General features: G+C 45.9%; 1 protein-coding gene across 1 annotated transcript in view; it reads right to left on the reverse strand.

Annotated features, from left to right (window-relative positions):
- Positions 1–19,533, reverse strand: part of LOC119431853 (putative pre-mRNA-splicing factor ATP-dependent RNA helicase PRP1) — an 82,610-nt gene extending 63,077 nt beyond the window's left edge. The window contains exons 1-3 of the mRNA XM_037699307.2: positions 19,375–19,533; positions 11,233–11,320; positions 527–700 (exon numbers count right to left, since the gene is read on the reverse strand). Of these exons, the coding sequence (XP_037555235.1) occupies positions 527–700; positions 11,233–11,320; positions 19,375–19,427 (315 nt within the window). The 5' untranslated portion in view covers positions 19,428–19,533. The remainder of the gene's footprint in view (positions 1–526; positions 701–11,232; positions 11,321–19,374) is intronic.
- Between the last annotated feature and the right edge of the window lie 76 nt (positions 19,534–19,609).

Consider the following 19,609-nt stretch of genomic DNA (forward strand, 5'->3'; position numbering starts at 1 on the left):
TTGCAGCAACTGAACAGAACGCGAAACGAACAAAGATCTCTGATTACAGCCCTGATATGATTTTCAAACTAGACATTACAAACGTGATTATTTTCACAATTAGACATTGTGCTATGCCATTAACACTGCGAACCCCCTCTTTGTATCACAGTACTAATGCTTCAGTTTTGCTTGTCTAGCTTATGTCCTACCCATGTTTCAGAGATGCACAACTCTCACCACACAAAAAGACAGTATAGTAAGAGCAGCACTATCTTAGACCGCACAGACATTGGCGATATGGCACAAACGGCATATTTTTGAATGACTGGTTGACATGGTCAACACAAATGTGGGTGCAGCAAAGCGAACACTAATGTTTTTTTCTAAACATACCAAGTTTAGTTTAATGACAATCTTACACAATAGGCACACAGCAATCACTGTTATGAGATTTTCAAAGGGATGATTCTACAGTTCAATTAAACTAAACTTATTGACGGTTTATTAGAAATGAGATAAATTACTGTTTAAAAATAAAGCTTACCTGTGTTGTTTTGCCAGATCCTGTCTCGCCAACCAATACAAGAATCTGATGGTTGTTGAGGTATTCGAAGAACTTGTCCCGATACTCCCATACTGGCAGCGCTATGCGCTTGCGGAATAGCTCATAGTAACGGTTGGAGTAGGGAAGCCCAGTCAGAGCATTCAGCTGCTGCGACTGATAAAAGAAACAAAAACAAAATCATGACAAAGTTCATTACAACAGATGCCCGAATACCACAATAACAAACGACTATACCTCTTTCTATCATTTGAGACATAGTGCTCAAGAATTCGAGCGTCTATTTTGCTGTCCAAATTAGTCATAATGGTCATGTCCAATTAGCCATAGCACTTGGACAACAGAAAACTTGAATCACTGGTAAATACAGCAGAACCTCGTTCATACGTTTTGGGAAAAAAACATACAATCCAAAGTAACAAAACAATTTGAGACTAAACTGTAGTTGACATACACGTAATGCAAAGCGTTGCACACCCATGAGGCACAATACTGCAACGCGAATCGAACTGGTGGAGTTTCAGCTGGCGGCCAGAGACATGTTTTATTGTCTTCCTATCGCATAGTGTTAGACAGGAAACCGAAATGAAATCGAGTTTGTGGGCGTCACTGGATGCCTCCACAGCGAAATATGATGCTCACATCTCGCCGCCTGAAGCAGGGAATGGCAGCGCATTTGGATTATCGCCTACTAAAAATTTGCAGTACACTACCAATGGCACTACAACCCACACGCTGGAAAACAGATAGGTGAAAATGCCTATCACTTGGCGGCGATATCGGTTAATGAGGTGTGCGACAACCTGGGAGGAGATTTGCTGGTAACGGGAATTCTTTAACCGCAACAATAAGACTGCCATTTTGCTAATATCATTGCAACAAAATGTTGAGGGAATTTATTCTCCGAGCTGTGTGTTTAATTATCGCTGGTTACGTTCCAGTTGTTGCGCTTATTTGTTTTTCTACATTAGTACCATAGTGCGTTGTTCACTATGGCGGAAGCCGCAGAAGAACCCCGAAGACTGTCACAGCCGCAATGGAACAAGACCCCCTCTTTATTCGGAGGCATGTATATATACAGGTGACAACAATGGCGCCACTGGCGGCGTGTAAGGGCAAACAGAAACTGATATACTACATATTCCCCTCCTTACAAGAACAAAGTAATAGTTAGTAGATTAGTATTGATATACAGATATACAGTATTTACAAAATTTTACAAATAACTGCACAATAAATGGCATGTGCTCTTCACTATAAGACTGTATGGAACAACTATACAACATGGCCTAGAACAAGCAATACAACAAAAAACAACAAATAAACGCTCGCAGAGACACACAACCGTCTGAACACAGTTCATGCAGCACTCAAGTTCTTAATTAATTCCGGGGTTTTACGTGCCAAAACCACGATCTGATTATGAGGCACGCTGTAGTGGGGGACTCCGGAATAATTTGGACCACGTGGGGTTCTTTAACGTGCACCTAAATCTAAGTACACGGGTGTTTTCTCGTTTCGCCCCCATCGAAATGGGGCCGCCGTGGCCGGGATTCGATCCTGCGACCTCGTGCTTAGCAGCCCAACACCATAGCCACTAAGCAACCACGGCGGGTGAGCACTCAAGTTCTCTGGCACTGCACCCGTCGGTATCTAACACACAAGCTACATGTGGTCCCGGTATCGATCTGAAGGCCTTCTGTTCCTCGGTGGTTGGACCCAACGTTGAAGCACATGGTCCTCCGACACAGCTGGCGCTGGAGCTCGTAGCGTGGGCGTAGCTGGCGAGGCTTTGGGTCAAGCTGTTGAGGCGTAGTCGTTGGACTGCTCAGATGCCGACGACAGAGTCGCAGGTTCAGAAACAGTACTATGCTGCAGATTCCATGTGGCTGAAGCTGCAGGTACCCTGGATAGCTTCGACGCGTTCCAGGTTCGTCTATCATCAAGTTGAAACGATGATGGACTTTGCTGACAGACTACCTTCCTCGGGTGGCTAAACGTGAGGTCTCCCTCAACCGATATTCCAGGCTTCTTAATTCAAACGTAATCACCAACAGAAACTATGTTCTTCTTCGCGGCCCTGCGACGGTCTGTGTATTCTTTGCTGTAGTCTTAACTCGTTGGCGCAGACGAAGTACGGATACGGGATCGCTGAAGAAAGCTGGTGACGGGTGACCCACAACGTCAAGGCGTGTTCTTGGTCGCCATCCGTGTAAGAGAACAGACGGTGCAACTCCCGTAGTGGCATCTGGCATGCAGCGATACATGCCAAAATACTCGGTTACTGCTTGGCGAAGCGGACGCTGTGCATGGCGACCTGCACAAAATTCTTGAAGACCCGGTTAAACCACTCGACAAGTCCGTTCGCTTGGGGGTAGTAAACGGAAGAGTGCACAAGGCGGATGGCGCAATCTTTGAGGACCTCAATGAACTCCACAGATGAGAACTGGGGCCCGTTGTCGCAGACTACCTCGCCTGGATAGCTTTTACGGGAGAACACAGAAATCAAAAAGTTTATGATGGTGTGAGGTGATACTTCACAGCAGAATTGAACCTCTGGCCATTTGGAAAAATAGTCAATGAGCGTAATGGCGTATCTGCAGTCATGTGGTGCTCTCTCCATAGGGCCGACGATGCCAACAGCAAGCTTCTGCCATGGACGCTCTGACAGGGGTACTGGCTGCAAGGGAGTAGCAGCAGTCTTGGCACTTTTGTCAGCCATCTGGCATATGCTGCAGTTCTGAATGGAAAGCTCCACTTGCCTGTCCATGCCTGGCCACCAGAACTGTTCTCGTAGCCGAGCTTTTGTTCGAACTATACCAGGGTGAGCTTCATGGGCAGCAGTGATTACCTGCGGTGTGAGAGACAAGTGAACGATGATTCGTTCGCGGTGCAGGAGCAGGTTGTCAACGGTGGACAATTCTTCACATACCAAGAAGAAAGGCTGAAGTTCGCCTGAGAGAGTCTTATGTGCAGGCCAAGATGTGGCGACACAGGTCTTGACTTGTTCTAACATGCAGTCTTCACGAAGGGCCTGTTGAAACTGCTCTTTAGTGAGGCACGGTAACTCAACAAAGGACACAACCTCATCAAATGAGACATTTTCCTGCGGAGACGGAACTGGAAGGCGAGAAAGGGCATCCGCTACTTGGTTTTCAGACCCCTTCCGATACTCTACTGGAAGGCGGGAAAGGGCATCCGCCACCTGGTTTTCAGACCCCTTCCGATACTCTACTATATAATTGTAGCGAAGCAGCCGTTCCGACCAGCGTGCAATGCGAAGGGGGCGGCGCCCAGTGCCTTGAGAAGAGAGTAGCAAGACCAAAGCTTGGTAGTCCGTGCGCAACGTGACATGCCGTCCCCACAAGTACGTATGCCAATGCTCACAGGCCTTAACACATGCCAGTGCTTCATGCTCTCCCACTCCGTATTACTTCTCTGCTGGTGAAAGTGGGCATGAAGCAAAGGCAACAGTTCGCAGCCTGTGGCCATCCACCTGCTGGAGAACAGCACCCAGTCCACAGTCGGATTCGTCAGTGGACACTACAACCGGAAGGGACGCATCAAACATGTGCAGAACTTTGCTGGAAGAGAGCAGAAACTTCACCTGGGCGAAACTGGCATCTACAGCATAATTCCAAATGAATAGCTGGTCCTTCCGGAGAAAAGCTTGCATTGGTCCTACCACGTCAGCAAGCTTGGGAATGAACTTGGCATAATACTCGATCAGTCCGAGGAAACAGCGCCGACTGGTACTATCAGTGGTTGGCTGGAGTATTCATAATGGAAGCAATTTTCTCTGGCAAAGGAGAGATGCCTTGCGGTGCGATCCTGTGTCCCAAGAAGTAAAGCTCCTGTACGCCAAATACGAACTTGTCATTCAACTTCAGCGTTGCTTCCTTAATGCCCCGCAGTACAACGGTCAGGTTGGTCAAGTGTTCCTGTTCGCTCTTCCCAAAAACAATGGTGTCATCGATATAGAACAAAACACCACAGCATCTTTGAAGAATTTTCGACATCATTTGTTGAAATTCAGCGGGGGCGGATGCCAACTCGAAGCACACGCGTTTGAGGCGGAAGAGACCATTGTGAGTTATGAAAACGGTCAAGTCACGGCTTCCAGGATCGAGCAAAACCTGGTAGTAGGCCGATCCGAGATATAACTTTGAAAAATGCGTTGCCCCAACGAGACTGCGGAGGAGTTTTTCGGTGTGTGGAAGAGGGAAGCTATCCGTCACGACAGCTTTGTTAGGCTCTTGTAAGTCGACACAAACACGAATGCCTCCATCCTTTTTTTGAACAACAATCGGAGACATCCATTCTGAAGCGTTAATGCACTCTATCAGGCCCAACTGCTCTAGCCGACGAAGTTCTTCAGATACCTGAGCTCGGAGTGAAAGAGGAAGGCGGCGAAGTTTTGCTACAATGGGCGGAATCGAGTACCGTACTTTGACATGATGCACAAACCCACTGGCTAGGCCGAGGGTGGAGTCAAAAAGACACGCAAATTCATTGCGCAACCGTGCTGGAAGAAGTGCAGATGAAACTGGTTCTTGATCTCGAACCTGTACGTTGGTAGCACTGTTGACGTAGTAGTCTCAAGGCAGCGGAGGGACGGCATCAATTTGGAAGTCAAGAGCCATAATGGCATCGACACCTGGAAGCGATGTGCTTTGCGAGACAACGTAGAACAGAATCTACACTTAGCATTCCTTGTATGCGACTTTCGAAAGAAAGCATCCTCGCACTAGGATAGGCTTTTTCGAATAATCTTACAGCTTCACACGGGGAGCAGACAGCAGCACCTGTCCAGCAAAATGCCTATCAAAAAGATCACCCGCTAGAATGGAGACTGAAGATCCCGAGATCCCAACTGCTACCTTGACTAGAATACTGGCGTGGCAGGACACGGTCACACATAGAATGCTCACAGCTTCATTGTCAGTTTCATTGTCGGGTAATGTGTGGTCGCTAAGCTCACGAACAGCAATGGCCCGTTGCTTTTTGTTGCATACTGCGCTGAAGTGACCAATGAGACCACAATGATAGCAATGTTGACCTTAGGCTGGGCAGCGGGGTGATGCGGCACGGTGCTGGCACGAACCACAACGATAGCAGTGAGAGGATGAGTTGTATGGGCGCAGATACGAGGCAGGTTGGCAGCTGTCGTGCTGCAGGCTCGCTTCGGTATGAGGTGCACACAGGGGCGCGTCGTTATGCGAAGAAGGGTGGCGGGTTCCAGTGCCTCTATCGTCATATATCGCCACGCGAGGGTGCCCCGATATGCACTGCACGTTGCCGGAAGCAAATTCTTGAATTTCCTCATTAGCCTGTTCGACTTGTGAAGCTAATGCCACTGCTCGGGAGAACGAGAGGGTCGAGCCTTTAAGAAGAAGGCGTTCGCGAAGACTGACAGGGACGCGACCCCTTCCACGAACTGGTCACAAAGCGAGTCTTCTAGAGACGCAAAAGAACATGCTACAGCGAGCACATGTAGTGCAGCAACATATTCCTGTACAGACTCCCCCGGTTGCTGAATACGCCGGCGAAACTGATGCCTTTCTGCGACGACATTGCTTGTGAAATGTTGCTTTAAGGTGTCGATAGCTTCATCGTAAACGGAAGGCTGAGCGGCGTCCCCGCTATTCTCACTACGTTTATCGCCAGCAGTTGAGTCGCAGCTCTGGGCAGCATCGGATGTAAGCAGTAGGCTGGAGAAGACACGTTGACCTTCAACACGAGGCTATGTATCAGCAGGGCCTTGTGACGTTCGGGCTTGAAGTCGGACGCTCCTGATGCCAGTAGGAAGTTCTCAAACATCCAGTGCCATTGTGGCCATGGAACAGGAGGGCGGCCGGGTAAAGGCAGGAATGGGGGCGGCGGAGCGAGCCCGATACAGCTCATAGCGTAGCAAAGTTGCAGGCGCGGTTACGCCCCTCGAAAAGATCCCATCCTCGTCGACATTTCGGCGGAAGCCGCAGAAGAACCATGAAGGCAGTCACAGCCACAACGGAACAAGACCCCCTCTTTCAGGCCCGCAGTCGTCCTAGGCTGACTATGTGCTGATCCAGGTGGGGGACACAGCTTTTCGCGTTTGAAACGTTCCTGGAGCACATACGACTTATTGAACGGCCGTTGTTGACGCGATAGACACCGAGGGTCCGTGGCGGGATGATCGCCTCCACAATGTATGCATTTATGTGTGCACTCATGTTCTGTAGTGGGTTGGAGGTACCGCAGGCTACACAGCGGGGTTTGTCGGACGTGGGGCACACGTCCGCTCGATGACCCATGGACAGGCACACACTGCATATCTGTTGGCGGGGTCGGTATATGTAACAGCGGAGCTCTGCTCCGTACAAGCGAACGTGACGGGGTACCTGGATGCCGGAGAAAGTGACGAGGGCCTGATTTGTAGATCCCATCATGCGGGCGTGAAGGATGGGAGCCTCTGAGCAGCGCAAGTTTTCTAGTAGCGTCTTCACAGTGGTGTTTGGTTCAATGCCTGGCACTACCCCTTTGCAAGAGTTGTCAGGTGCAGCTACGTAGGCTTGGACGGCGTGCTGGTTGAGGCCCAAACTTCTAGATTGGACTGTCTGAAGTTCGGCCGTGAGGTTCTCATCCGATGTGCTAATCACCGCAAGGTATCGGTCAGTGCGGATTCGGATAATGAACTCATTTAGTACAGCAGCATCAAGCCCAGCTGCTGCACCAATGGCTTGGGCAACAGAAGGTTGAGGCCACGCACCCAGGTTCAGACCATCTCTCGGACGGAACACTACCTTGAAGTGGTCAAATGGCAGTGGAGGGAGGTGCGCATTCGTCTTGCGGGGTACCGGGGCAGGTGATGGGATCGTAGCAGCTTGAGTTGAGCGTTTTTCTTGCGAGCCACAAGAAACCAGTTGCTGTCATCGTCCGGACCTGAGGCAACATTGGCGTCCATGGTGTTAGAAGAATGAGCGTCGCTGTCCTCCATCTTTAGGGCGTCTCCTCAGGCCGCGCAAAGCTAAAACACGGCGACGAACTCGGATTCATTGGCCGGCGGTCAGGTCGAGGAAAAAAACGTACTATCATAAGCACGAGCGCGAGCGAAGCTCTCGCTCGCGCTTGTTTGGTTTGCTTGGTTTGGTCTCGTTCGCGCTTGTTTCGATTGTCATGGTTTGCGATTTTTTTGTAATCTGATTGTATGCGCGACGCAAATTGTGTAGTACTTTCAGGAAGCCAAGCGGCACCAGCGAATACAGTGCAACCTTCGACGAGTCATGTATAAAAGCCGACGCGCTTGACCCGCAGATCAAATTTCCGACGATTGCCGACTCTGCTACATGTCTCTCTCAAATTCCTTGCCTTAGTATATCGCGAAATGAAAACACGTATATAGTTGCGCTTAAATTTCTCATTAGGGAGTATCGTAATCGTCGGTGAATTTTTTCTTTGGCAGTTGAATGTTTCTGTTGCATATTTGGCAGCACTTAATTCTCTCATGCTGAAATTCCAGTGGCTGTCAGTGGCTAACAGAGGTTACCGCGTTTCAGGAATCAACATTGGTCCTCTGCTCCAATAAAATTTTGAAGAAAACTTCCTCAGAAGTGTAACATTTGTGGGGCCTGCTACTCTTTCGGTTACATTTTGAGACTTGCTATGCTAGACAGATCCATGCTAAGAAAGTCGAGCGCGAATGCTTGACGTGAAAGCCAAGGATAGCCTTCTTGGCCTTGGAAACGAAAAGAAGAGGGAAGCAATGGTGCCCGCCCTGGCCGGCCTGCTGATGAATTTGCCACCGCGGGTTCTATTCTTGGCCACCGCGACCGCATTTTGTGGGGGCGAGACACGAAAGCGTCCGTGCGCCTAGTTGTGTTACGCTTAAAATCTCGAAATCAGCATTCCACACGCATAGCACGACAGTGTTATGCGTGTGGAATGTAGCCGTGAATGAAACGCGATCGTAGCCGTGAATGAAACGCTTGCTTGAAGGGAAGTATTCCCATTTTCATGTATCGCAAGCTTTGCTAGTTTTCGTGCGTATTATTCCAAATGTGCGACAAAGTTTTCAAACCCGATTGTCGTTGCCAATATACCCTATAAATACACTAACGGAATAATATGCCCGACTGACTCAGCACTGCGCCTATCAATTTCTAACTCGCACGAACAGAGTAACGAGGATTGCCGGTCTGTTGCCCTCAGTACAAAAAAAAATGTAAAAAAAAAAAAAAAAGACAAGAATAATAAAACCCAAAAACCAAAATTATCTCCACATATAATGTTATATGGGAAGTTAAATTGCCAAAATTGTTGTGTAACAAGACAACGCTATGCGAAATTATTGCCCAGCCATTGCACCAGCAACGCTTTCCTCAGCCACTGCATATTTACATAATAATTGCTTTTTATGCCTCGTTTGCTTGCTTCCGTCTAACAACCCTCCTTCCTGTACAGCCGTGCCTAGCCCTTGCACTCAGTTACTATTATTACACACCATGCCACTCAAAGCTAGTGAACTTGCACAGCATGCATGGTACCTATAGTTTCAAGAAAAAAAAAAAGGACATGCAGGTACGAATACTCTGTGCAATTATTACTCTGAGCAGGTGGTGGCTGCACATCAACACACAACCACCACACTCCGTACCAGCAGCAGCACGGGCACAAATGAGTGGTTGGTGGTTATAAAAAATTGGCAGCAATACTACCATTGCCTCCAAGGCTCATGATCACAGTCATACCATTCTTACTGCAAACAGAGGTTCAATAAGCGAGAAAAAAGCGAAAAAACTGAAGGATAGGTGCTGACACCCTTTCGTATTTCCCGCACTACACGTTCGTGACATCACAGATCACAAACGCAGCCCGGTCGCGATTGGTCGAGAGCGATTTATTGCTGTTAATAAAACACAAAATGAAATACACCTTAAACCTACATAAACAGCATTTGCCAACTTTTTAAACCGTTTCAAGCGAGGAAGTACAAGCGCAAAATTAAATAAGAAAAAATGTCATGGCGCTACATCCGGTCGAGATAGTTTCGTAGTTTCGTTTTTGCTCCATGCATCATCGCGTGCACCTACAGTGTTGCAGTGTTTGGTTGCGTGTTGCGTAGCTCGAAAAACGTTGACTTCGCGGGAAACAGCCAGAAAATGCCTTGTGTGTGTAGTGTTGAGGGCTGTATAAACGGCCCAAGGGCGCTTGCTCAGGGACAGCGGCAGTGTTGACCCGATTGTGTCATTTCATGTGGTGCCGCGCGATGAGCCCCGGCGTTCGCAATGGCTCAGTGCTCTGCCGATGATAAAATGGCAAAAGAGCCAGAGAAACCGATGGTGTGCTCTCTGCTTTCTCGCCCTGGGATTATGTATATAATCCTGCCCTCGGGAAGCATCTTGGCGTTCCCCAAAGGCCAGCCCTTTCTCGAGCAGCTGTTCCCTCAATGCGGCTTTCATCAAACCCCCTACCGATGCCCCTGCAGCAGCAAACTGGCGGCTCGGCGAGTGCTGAATGTCATCAAATAAAGCCACGAAAAACCCATACCGAGTACGCGCGCAGCTTTCTACGCTTGTTCTGTCAGGAGCATTGTCGCCTGGCGGACCGGACGCCCCGACCCGTCGATGATAACAAGGCTCTGCTCTCCGCCGGCGCGGCCAGTAGCTGACCGCCATCGCACGCGGAAACACCTACCGCTTGAGCAAAGAGGATAATTTCGCGCTCCGTTTCACTGAATATCGCTGAAATACAGTCCTGCTTCCCTGGCGAGCTCTTCGTTGCAAGGTTCAGCGGCAGCAACGGTATCCATCGCGGCGAACGCAAACACAGCGGCCATGCAGCCATGATGCCCTTTACGCAAGCGGTGATGTATCATGGCACCCTCTGATTCGCTGAGAGCAATGAAATCTGTGATGACACTGCTTCAGCGTCAAATCTGGGGTGAGAGAAATTGAGGAAGAGATATTTGGTCTTTGTTTACGAATTTCTCCGCTAATAACTCATATTTTTGCACCCAACAAAAACTGCATACATTCCTGAAGGTCCCTCTTTTATTCCAGCTGAACTTCCTGTTTCTCTTTATTGTCCCTTTAAGCTTCGCCTTTAAGAGTGGAACGCGATAGCATTCAAAGATCCCTGGCTGCTTATCAGGCTTCCTGGCAACTTATGTTTTTTCGTATATTCAAATTACAATCCGAAACTATCACGTCTGTAGGTTGTGGTTAAGTCATACTTAACGATTTTTCTGATAGATTTTACTTCGAGAAATTCAATTTTGTTCACTAACGCTTTGCACCACACGGAGGGCCTGCACGGTTTTTTGTCACCGGATGGTTTGGGATGATTATTCCCGCTAACGACGCCAGCACACCCACGGCGACACCGGATTTTCTGCGACATGGGGCCTTTAATGCTATCGCGTTAAAAAGTATGCATGTAAAGCACACGTTCTGCTTCTGGAGGCACAGTCAACAGGCCGTACATGGCAATACTGCTTGAAGCCTGCAAGATGAGTTTAAAATAAGGCATGAACTGAGGAGCAATTCACTGTTTTAATGCTTTCCAAATTACATACTATGTAATAATGATCAACTGTGTGTACTAGCAGTTGTTTCATTGTCGACAGCTTCCAGAAACAGCGACAACACCTACCTTCCCAAGAAAAAAAAAAGCAACAAACACAGCAAAAATGAATAATCCACAAAACTTACCACTGGCACTGACTGCATATTATGGCAGTTATCCATTTTCTCTTTGCTCCGGTCATCTCGATCATAGTCTTTGTCAAAGTCCCGATCTCTGCAAAAATGGCACAAAAAGCAAAAATAAACTTAGTCACATTGGTTCACAGGCTCATTCCAGATTTATTGACACAAGCAGCAAACATGGTTCTTATTTACGCAATGCTTGCACCCGACATTGCTACCACTTTTCCTGGGTATCATATTTCATCTGTGCATTTTCCAAGCAGCAGCTGGTAAAGAGCCTACAGCCTTTAGCCATGCTTCAAGACTTCAAATCATAACTGAGGAGCGTGTCTTTAAATGCCTGCCTGTTTCAAGACAGATCTAAGGATGTGCTGCAGCTTCATTATACATGCAGAGCCCGCCTTCCTGCGGATGTATTGGAGCTGGTCGTGATCAGTAAACGGCAATGACCTGCTGCAAATGATATTGTTTATTTCCGGCAGTGTAGACTATGTGGTGACAAAACTCACTGCCAAGGTGCACCAACTCATCATTGTCTTGAGAACATGCCAAAGAACTCATGGCGAGGTCTAACAAAGCTATATGGTGGCAGTCACCGGTGCCTGCTTGGTGTAACAATGTAGACAGCTAGATTTCTGTGGGTCTTTACACCTAAAGAAGTAGATCCACGTCGGTAAGTAGAGCGACTTCGTTTCCAATCCAGCCACAAGAGTCTTTGTCTTTGCATGGAAACTTCTACGACCAAGATTACCCAAGAATTCACTAAACGGACTGTATAGACAAACTGATTTCTTATACAGACTGATTTAAGTGATAGCTCCGAGAAGGTCCAGCATGACGGAAAAAAAAAAATGCACATATGCCATGACAGCACGATGGAATTGGTGGCTTATAGTGATCAATTCGCAAAGCATAAACCAAAAGTGTCTGCAGCTGCCTCGTCATGAACATGTCTTTCTGAGCACACCTGAATCTCTCTATCAACATAAGAAGCAATGGCCATGATATGCTAACAACTGAAAATACAGGAGAGAGTTGTACATATATAAAACCCTAAGTCATAAGGTAAAAAAAAAAAAAAAACTTTTGGCAGAATATAGCCAAATTGGATGAAGCATGAACACGTGAAGCGCACAATCATGCAATGCACAGGCTACCTTAGCTAGTTAATTCTGTATTTGTAGTTAACTGTTCTCCGCAAACAGAAAACTTATCTACCATTGTTGGGTATGACGTACAAAAACTGTACTTTAAAAATACAAAATTTATACTTGAGAATTAACAAGCACATACACCACCACAAGCAAAACTTGCATATTTCAGAATGCAAAAGCGTGCTTTTTTTTTTTTTTAATTGATATGTTCTGTATTAGTACAAGGGTAAACTTTTAAAATTTTTGTGTGTACAGATGCATCTATGTGTGTATTAGAGCTGTGCATGGGCCGCATTTCTGAGTCCAAGCCCAGCCCACTGCTTGTGTCAAAAGCTCGGCCCAGCCCACCAGGCATAAAAAATTTGAGCCTGACCCAAACTGCCACTGTCAAAGGATTTGTTGCAGTGACCAAGTAATCTTTTTAGGTTAAATGACATTTTATTTGCTACATTGAAGCTAATTAACCATAAAAGCCCACAATACACACAAAACACACAACTTGTTATGGAGATACAACAGCTTGTCTAATGACTAGGGCTTCAAACAAGCTTCAAACAAGGCAACACAGGTTAAAGCCGCAGAGGCAGTGTAAGTGTACCTTTTAATCGTCCGTTTCGTCTGAATTGCAGTCTTATGTGCAAGCTTATTGGCTGAAGGCGACGAATGTAGCAGCCTGATGTTTGCTTTCACCCTTTATATTCTAGTCTTTAAAGCAATAGATTCGCAAGGCTGTTTCAGCATTGCACCTGTCGTTAGCTGTATGGGCGAAGACTTAGCTCTGGAATAGGAGTGTGTGTGTGTGCAGAAATTTCCTGCTTGTGAACTGCTCCCATCACGGTGGATAGTTCCAACCACGTTATTCTATTCGGCCAACTTGGGAATGGTTTTCCAATTACTTGCATCACTGTTATGGAAAGTGAAATTGCTGCAGTAAATCAGTCGCGCTTGCATAGGGAGGGCATAGCACTGACTTGCATGCTTATCTAACTTTAACATTTTGCGATATGTAGTGCCAGCAGTGGGCGTAACGCTATATTGTTACACCTGGGAGTTATTTCCAGCAATCGGTTGCCAGTTATTGCTAGCAATTGGCTATCCAGCACTATTAGTCGAGTTTGCTGCGCTCGCTTTGCCGAAAGGCATGCATTACGAATGGTCATAAACACGGGCACTCCTTGTGCAGCTGAGGTGGATGAAGCTCGCACAGTCTCATCCCCACACCTTCCTTCTACTCTTCCACATTAAAATAAATAGTATTTAGCAATCCCCGGCCTCTGGGCAGAACATTGCTGGAGCAACCATTGGGAGCTAATGCCTGCTTGCTCTGACAGGGCGGCCATAGCTATCCCCCTCCTCATCCTTTACTTAATAGGGCAGATGCTGCTTCTTGGCGGCTACTGCAGACCAATTCATTTCTTTGTCTCCACATGCTACATCTCTTTCATCCCACCCTACACCCTTCCTACTGTCTGTACTATGGGGCCAAACACACGGTTTACCATTCTACATGGGAATGCCCTAACCCTTCAGGTGTTCCTCCTATACCCAACCCTACCCTTTCCTCTTGGGGAGTCTGCACTGCTCAGCTCAAGCCGGCAGGAACAGCAACGGCTGATCCAGCGGGCTCGCGAAGTCACGCATGGCAATGGAGCCCTGGACTGAGGGCCCCACTCATTGAGGAAGAATTTCCGACTTGTTTTTCAAATGAAGTTTATTCTCTCTCTTCCTCCGGATGTAGAAGGCGTTCAATTGCGGCGAACATGTGGCGCCTCTTACTGTGCAGGGCACAAACTGCTCATTGTAAAAGGTCGATAACACTCACGTTTTGGGCTCGAGTTGGGCGCTCTACATAGCCCGGCCTATCCCAAAAAAATACTGTAGGAAGACAATACGGTGGCAGCTGACGAGGCATGTCACTGTCCGAACATTTTGGGGGGAAGGTAGAGCAGTGGATGCGGCAAACAGCCTGGTGCAGAACGAGAGCGCATTCTATCGGCTCTTGTTTTCTTCGTCCTCCAGAGGCAGTGCAGTAGCAGTTGGCGTCACTAATCGCCACCCAAACCCAGCCCTGAGTCATGACGTCAGGCTGCCTATGCCCAAGCTTTCAGGTGATCCGAAGGTGGTGCACACTTCTAGTGTGTGTTTCTTGTCATGCTTTTTTTTTTTCAGGCATTTTTGATGAAAATGGTGAACTCCATTTGTTATGTTTCAAGTTGTATTTAGTATAAAATGTGTCTTCAATGTTAAATATATTTGAAGTTTATACATAATTATACTTAAATGTATAAAAAGTATGTCTTGTTAAATGCGGATGTAACCATTGTTTCTGCACTGATTCTGTCACAAGGTGCTAGGCACCTAGTCAGGTGACACTGTTGCCTTTTGCCTCGGTGTTATGACAATCATGCATTGTCAATTAAATTAAATTTTATTGCATCACAACAGTGTAGCCTGGAACTGGGGCATTCACCCATTGTTGGTCAAGCCCACAAAGACTCACATTGTGCCACTAAATTTCAGGCTGAACATCTAGTTCACAAAATGTTTTTTGACACCATATGATGTATCCAAATTTTTGTTCATGGTCCCCTTTTCCTTACCCCTAGTGTAGGGTAGCAAACCGAATGCTCGTCTGGTTGACCTCCCTGCCTTTCCCCTCCTTGCTCTCTCTCTTTGTTCATGGTTTTACATATATGTATGAATGATTGGATAGCCTTCCGACTGCTTACCATATTGCAGTTTGCGTATGTGCATGCATAACACACATAGTATAACAATGTTTACTGTCCAGGGAAGTCGGATTATTGATTATCCTCTGAACCCAGTGTAGCAACTATGTTGAGGGACATTTAAACCAAAGCCCTCAATAGGTTGTGGACGTGCGAGAATTGCAAGGACGTATTTCATAGTGCTGCAGTCCTAAGAATTGCCAGATGTTCTACAAAGAAAAAGAATGTCACAGTTCGTGATTTTTTCATAGAGCGATGCATAGATGCTAACATGGTGCATCTATTAACAGGCGACTCCAATTTCTTTAGGCTTGTGTTCTAGACTAAACTTGTATTGCACATTGTGCGCACACTTTCATCATGTGCACCAAGCAAAACAACTGTGGGTTGCGCACTTTCCTAAAATTAGAGCACTCCTGATCGGGGTATATCATACGCATAATTACCCCTGGCCACACTATACTCACAGTATCACCATGGGAGCAGCAGCACTACTGCCAACATAGTGTGAAGACATCTTCAAATAACATGGGCAGGACATATTTCCATGAGCTACTGTGTTCAATTTAACTGTTAGCATAAAGGTTTTGGCAGCAATGTCACCTGCAGAAAGCTATCTGTTTAAGTGTTCTTTCATTATCAAATCTGTTGCAACAGAACACGTCCCAAGATGTCACATCAATGCTGCTGTCCCCAGAGCGTGCCTTCTCTAATGCTACACCTGGCATCATGGAGGGCTTCCCGGGCCACCCAGTCAAGTTTCATTTTCAAAGTAGTGCCTTTTATTTAAAATTCTTCGTGTTAGACAAATTGAACTATTTTGTGTGACAGGTGGTGCACATAAGTCTAAAGTGACCACTTCTCTAACATGGTGAAAAAATCATCAGAGTTGTTCTTCAAGAGTGTTTCCAGGCCAAAATGTCACACTAGTAACACCATTAACATGACCTATGACCTCTTAGCTTTGGCTCAAAAGCACTGTCATACTAATGAATTCACAATTTTACACAGAAGGTAAGAGTAAGAACAGCACTTTTCAAATGCCTTAACTTCCCCCCCCCCCCCCAAGAAAAAAAGGATCAGAAGGTAAGTTATCACAACATGGTAACAAGCTCAAAGATGACAGCAGCTATGCACTTTGATCAACAGTGGGTGAGAAGACAAAGCCACAGCCTAGAGCCAATTTTACAACAAAACGAACTTCTCTTCACAAAGGCAACAACGCTGGCACAAGTTTCAGTGTCAAAACGCTGGCTCCAGGGCTGAGGCTGCCCTTGTTCACTCACACTTGAGCAATTGTGACCTCTCTTGTCTTGGTATGAATTAGGCAAGGTAATGTGTACAAAGCAATGAGACGTGAGCAATGTGCAGAAAGAATGCACGTGAATACCTCAAAATCTTTTGCAAACATGCAGTGAAAAGTTTTTTTCTCCCCGAGAGAATGCATACAGATAAAACGACTTCCGGGCAATGCAGAAGCTGGTAGTCTTCAGTCAGGCCACTTTATTTCAGCCCAATCTCTGCTTGAGCAGCAGAAATTAGGCACATTTCAAACGTTTCTCCTCCAAATAACCACCACCACCTTTTAAATATCACACCAGCACCAGTCAGCTCAAACAATATCAATAGAGCAGTTAGGAACACATACAAGAGCAGCTCATTAACTTATATCGATCACATTAAAACTGTGATGACTGCTCAAATATGCTTTAGGAACCTAAGTAAACATGTTCCTGCACTCTGCAGTAACACACCCACCAAAAAAATACTTAATGCAGCAGTACGCTACATTCTTTGCTACCTTACTTCAGCAGGAGCTGGCTTTCCATCGTGACTAAACACATACAGAAATGAGAAGTCTAAACATAAACAAGGAGTGAGACCTCTCCTTCCATGAAACAAAAATGGTGTCCTACAAAACTTTTTCCAGCTTTTGCGCCCTACAAAGAGTGAAAAAAAAAAAAGATCAAGGAGAACAACACAGGACAGTTCGTCTTGTTCTTTTTGTTTGTCCCCCATAGCGAAACTTTCAGCCATTCAGCCTTGCATCACTCATCTTGTCGCAGCATCGCTTCATTACGCAGTTCCACAAATTGATCTATATTTTTTGAGTGATTGTCTCATTTTTGAAATTAGTTATTACTGTCATTGTTACACTGTATTTAAATTGTATACTTGCATAGTTAGCACTTTTTTGTACCCCTACTTCTACATATGGCACCCTCACATATGCCCCAACCTGTAAGGTATGCTAAATACATAAAAAAATCTTGCAGGGGCAATTCTTGCAGGATTTACACTAATCCCACAAGATTTGCTTTTCAAAAATGCACTCTGAGGAGCTCGCACTAATTATAGAGAAATGAACGGTGTACACAGCAATTAAACAGCGAGATTGCTTACTTGTGGGACTCAAGTCTGCCATCATTTGCAGCCTTTTCTTTCACAATAAGTTCTTTGTGAATTTGCAAAGAATTGTACAATATGTTGAATGTACAGATAACCTATTTGTGAATTAGCTGGTATGATTTATTACATGTAACATCAGCATTATTCTTTATTCTACTGCTGTTATTTTTATGTTATTCATGTGCAGGGTCTCAGAACAATCATTATGAGGTGGTGTTCTGTGTAATATGCTGGTTGTATCATATACCCACTGCAACCAATAAAATGAGACTTGGTCCTTTGGTCGAAAGGATGTGATAATTATAAAGCTAAATTCGGTGCAATCTCCTCTTATATAAATACCTATTTATGGGGTTAAGAGCTGCTTAATTGTCTAGAGGACCATTTAAACCGAGTGAACTCAACCCAAGCTAGGCTTCTCCAGTTAAAGCATTATGATGCTACACAGACATTCATTGCAACAGCTCACCACCTGCATACCAAGCAACGCTGAATCTGTCTGAAGCAGTACACTATAATTCAGTAATGTTTGTTATAGGGTAAAAGTAATGCAGAAGGCAAATAATTGTGTAGCAGCACTCAACATACAAAGCTCAGTTTCCAATGGCTCTAGTACGACCAAAAGTACCCATGTGACAGAGCCTGAGCACAAAGGGCAGTATGCAATATCAATAGGGTTAATTTAAGCATTAACATAGAGCATGAGCCTAGTCTACACGGAATCGAGTGTGCGCTATTTTATCTATTAATACTCAGTCCTTTTTGGGATATTGCAGATGACAGGTTTTAAAAAATGGGAAAACCTCGCAAACTTGAGAGACTAAATAAGTAGTCCACAGAACGACGCTGCGCGCTTATTCTTGCAAGCCCACAACTTCTGAATGGCCAATTATACACCCCATGCCAAAGTGAGGCACAGCTGTGAATGAATGAATAAGTCGACTACCTCAATTTACAATCAGCCGCCATGCAAGCTACATCATTGTCAAAACGTGAAGCAGTATGCATAAGTTTCGGTTCAGGCAACTCCAAGTGGCGAAAATTATTCCGAAGCCCTCCGCTGCAGCGTAAATCGTACCCCACATCGAGACGTAAAACTCCATAGTCAATACGAACGCTGCACATGGAAAAGAGGTGAAATTACCTGTTCTAAAAGGCGCCTATCACTGAACAGATGCAGAAATTATACGACAATAGTGAAATATGAACTGTCTTACAAACCATGCTACACAACAAAAAAGACCGGCATCAGAAACTTGCCTGTAGTTCTCCTAAGTTTCAAGATTGCTTGACCCAAAAGACGTCCACTTTAATTACGCCAGTAGAGACGATGCTAGCAATGACTATATTCCACTATGACAGTTTATAAAGAAAAACCTAAAGTTTTTAATGAAGCACTGCAGGCTTGCCGACCGGCATCCCACCGCGCTGCAGCAGTCTTGCACAGCCAAGTGCGTAGCAAAACACAGGATACGTTCACTGTTTTACGACCACTTAAAGTACAAGACAAGGAGAGACGTTAATATAAAAGCTTACGCTCTCGTACCACGTGCGAAAAGACAAACGCACTTGTTTAAATTAAACAGGAGACACCGACAGGAAAGCGCGTCGCAAGAGCAGCGTGCGTAATTAGTGGCAAGACAATCAACAGACAAGTGAAACGAACTGGCTGCATTATTGCATTGGCTAGTATCAACACGACATTGATGATCGCTGACCATAATATTTCCTGACATAGAAGCAGAGATTAGTTTCAACATACGAAGCAGAAAATAGGCCTAATAAACAACGAACGATATCGTTTCAACATGCCACCAATCAAGCAAAAGACGAGCCAGAAAACTCGTACAAACCTTTTCTTGGTTACAGGAGAATCTCCTACATCTATTCTGTGTCTTTTAGACATTTTAATGTGCGAGAACGGCCCCACAAACGGCCCCCGCAGTAACTAACGAGCGTAATATGGCGCTACGGCCTCAACACAAAAAGGTGCTGGCGGCATCCATGGCGGCGTTGCGTGGTGTCGATCGCAGTGGCTCGCAGTCAAGGCCGAACAAAATATAGCTCAACAATAAAACCCAACATACA

Source organism: Dermacentor silvarum, chromosome 1, assembly GCF_013339745.2.
Source record: "Dermacentor silvarum isolate Dsil-2018 chromosome 1, BIME_Dsil_1.4, whole genome shotgun sequence".
Taxonomy (NCBI): Eukaryota; Metazoa; Arthropoda; class Arachnida; order Ixodida; family Ixodidae; genus Dermacentor; species Dermacentor silvarum.